This window comes from Euprymna scolopes, chromosome 16 (genome assembly GCF_053919585.1).
Source record: "Euprymna scolopes isolate OS-2025 chromosome 16, ASM5391958v1, whole genome shotgun sequence".
Classification (NCBI taxonomy): domain Eukaryota; kingdom Metazoa; phylum Mollusca; class Cephalopoda; order Sepiida; family Sepiolidae; genus Euprymna; species Euprymna scolopes.
In genome coordinates, this window is record NC_136497.1 from 25,206,405 (window position 1) to 25,209,589 (window position 3,185).

Below are 3,185 nucleotides of genomic sequence, written 5' to 3' on the forward strand. Positions count from 1 at the left end.
TATATATATATATATATATATATATATATATATATATATATGACAGAGGGAGTTCGTCAGATTATTAAACTTATTTGGGGATATATTATAACTCTCCCCTTGCCCCACTTTTTATATATTTTATATTATTGTATATATTTTATGTTATTGTATATATTTTATTCGTATTTCCACCTGTTTTCCCACCTCTCCCTCTGTAAAATTTACACGTATACTCCATAAATCTGTTCTTGCGAGTTATTTCATTTATTTGTCTATTTTATGACCAACGATTAACTCCTGATGAGTCTGTTGATGGAAGGGGCCCCTCGCTATTTTTGCCGGCCATTTTGTTTACACACACACACACACGCACGCACTCCCCCCACACACATATATCAGGTGTACGCGCGCGTATGTATGTATGTATGTATGTATCAGGTGCACAAGAAAGTTCTAGCAGTTTTAAACTTTAAAATTCAAATGAACAAAATTTTTTTAATCGAAATAAGCACCACCAGGCACAACACACATTTGCCAACGCAAAACAAGTGTAACAATCTTGCGTTCTCGTGGCGATGAAGGTTTTTGAAGTATTTCTCACGCAGACAGTTGTCGAAATGTTTGTACCTACTAGTACTTGTAGCGGCATTAACCCGTGATGGATTGAGCCGGATCCAATCGTGTTAACCGCATCTTGCGTCAAAGTCATCCACCATCGTCGGTCGGCAGCAGAGTCGATGGCATGATCCAGCCATTCACGGTTCCAGCGACGGACACCAAAAAAACGCGAGGACCAGACACGATTTCTATACCAGTTTTGACCGTTGCGAGTCAAGTATAAAGTTGACCACCTAGGCGTTTCTTACAGCCAGTGGGTGCATTGGGCGCCACCAATTAACAGACGAACTCATCCGGCCGGAGCAGCACGGGATCGAACCACAGGAGTCTTCTTTTCAGTAGAGTTTCCTCCAGATCAAAGATGTTACATGTAGCGCGTATGGTCGAGTTAGGGATCTGGTCGGAGAGGCGAACGCGCAGGATATATCGTAGGCAGTAGTGATCGAAGACTTCAAGTTTATGAAGATCCTTTTAGTGCAGTGGCCAGGTCTCACATCCATTGAGAAAAATTGTTCTGACCATGGCCTCATAGATCCCCAGCTTCGTGGAACGTTTCATCTCCTGGCGAGACCACATTCGTTTTTGAAGTCAGACGAAGGCTGCTCTTACCAGGTTGATACGGGTAATGATTTCGTCTTTAGATTGACCGGTGCCAGTAAAAATGATGCCAAGGTATTTGAAGCTTTCAACCTCTTCTTCAGCTTCACCATCGAGGGTTGTAGCCACTCGGTCATGCGGTGGGAAGTTACCAGAAAGAATTTTCGTCTTAGAAACGTTGATTCTTATTTCAACCAATTTGGCTACTGACCTCATCGCAACGTCGTCGGCAAAGTCGAGATCGGCGATGAAACAATCGTGACCTACTCTGACACCAGCGAAGCCAGCCAAGCTCTTCTCTATGATCCATCCAATGATGTAGTTGAACAGGGTAGGGGGGACGCTTCTTTGGATGACGAAGGAATCGGATTCTTCTCCGAAGCACTTCACTCTAGTTCGGGTGTGCGCGTAATACGCCTCAATGAGGTTGAGAAGCTTGGCCAGGAACCTAGCGTAGTGCATTATGTCCCAGAGACTTCTGCGATACACTGAGTCGAAAACTGCGGTGAAATCAATGAAGCGGATGGCGGTAGGTTGTTGATAAGTCAAGTATCATAATTCATAGTACTCTAAACAGAAACTTTTATTTCGAACGCGTCCTTGTCATAATAAAAGAACCTTCTGTTGATTTTATATGCCAGGCTTTTCTACTTGTACGGTAATGAAGCATCTTAAAAGCACTTGTGATATTAGGCTGTAAAGACGTCAACTTCAGTCAAAATCGCCTGTTCCTTCTTTCATCGGATTTTTTCGATCATCAATTATCGATACTTATCCAATAAAATACATTCCGATAAAAATCTATCTAAGACCACTGCCAAGCACATGAAATACATTTATGTGGAATTTCAAAAACATCAACCCAGCCACTCTGGAGTCTTTAGGAAACGAACTCACACACACACAGACAAAATTCCTTTTATATATATACTATCATTTAAAAAAGTATTTTGTATGTGTGTCTGTGTGTGTCTGTATGTGTGTGTGTATGTGTGTCTCTCTGTGTGAGTCGGTTCCGTCAAAAGAATGGACTTACAAATCAGGAATGGAAACCAAATAATAATTAAAAAACACACAAAAAAAGAAGATACAACTATGACTATGGGCACACTGACTGACAAAGAAGAAAAAAGACTAAGCGAGAAACATGAATGGAAACTAAAACGAAATATATTAGCAAGGAAAAGATTAACTTTTGTGACTAGAATCATTTTACATAAGTACACACACACTAACACTAACTAAATTATTTTATATCTAGCGAGACCTGTGGAAATTCCACAAGGGACTCATTCATATGTAATATATTGATGTTGGCATTCTGTAGCTATTCAGTGTAAATGAAGATATTATTGTAGTTTTTATTTTATTAGTTTGATCATTAATTATAAGTTAGTTAAATTGACTTGCTATATTCGCCAATTATTATTTTCTGGTCATCGCGTATGAAAATAGTAAATGTGAATCAAATATTATTAAATATAATATTCATTCATGCCAAGTTACTATGGGTTTTGTCTCTATTAGTTTTATCATTAATTATAATTTAGTTAAATTGATTTGCTGTATTCGCCAACAATACAACTAGTCACTTTGATTGATTTATTTAGATTACCTATTAATCTCAATAACTAATTTAATTAGAATTATTTAAAAAAATAGAATTAATATTAGTGGTATACTTAGCCAGAAATGTAATATGTTATACCAGAAAGTAAGTTTATAGATGTTTCACTCTGAGATATTATGATAAATTCGCTTGGTGGTCACTATATTTATCCAGGGTGAACTATTTGAATTGTCTCCGGCTAATACCTATTTAGTCTCTTTGATTCAATAGCTTATCTCTATCAGGAAGCGTAATAATAGCTATGTTTTCATTAAAACAAAGAAAAATAGATGGGGTTTTGTAGGGTAGGAAGTGAAGCTTTCTTGGAAACACTCGATTTAGAGAACATGTTTATTTGGATAATGTTTTCTTATCATTG

The 3,185-nt window shown here is 37.8% G+C and overlaps 1 protein-coding gene across 1 annotated transcript; it reads right to left on the reverse strand.

Moving 5' to 3' along the window:
- Nucleotides 1–1,188: 1,188 nt before the first annotated feature.
- LOC145296316 (uncharacterized) lies at nucleotides 1,189–1,659 on the reverse strand. The gene has a single exon (XM_080142517.1). It carries the CDS (start codon nucleotides 1,657–1,659, stop codon nucleotides 1,189–1,191), a length of 471 nt encoding a protein of 156 aa, XP_079998643.1.
- Nucleotides 1,660–3,185: the final 1,526 nt, after the last annotated feature.

What these genes read in the sequence shown, in the direction of transcription:
- LOC145296316 (XM_080142517.1), bottom strand. Translation starts at nt 1,659, where the DNA reads ATGCACTACGCTAGGTTCCTGGCCAAGCTTCTCAACCTCATTGAGGCG.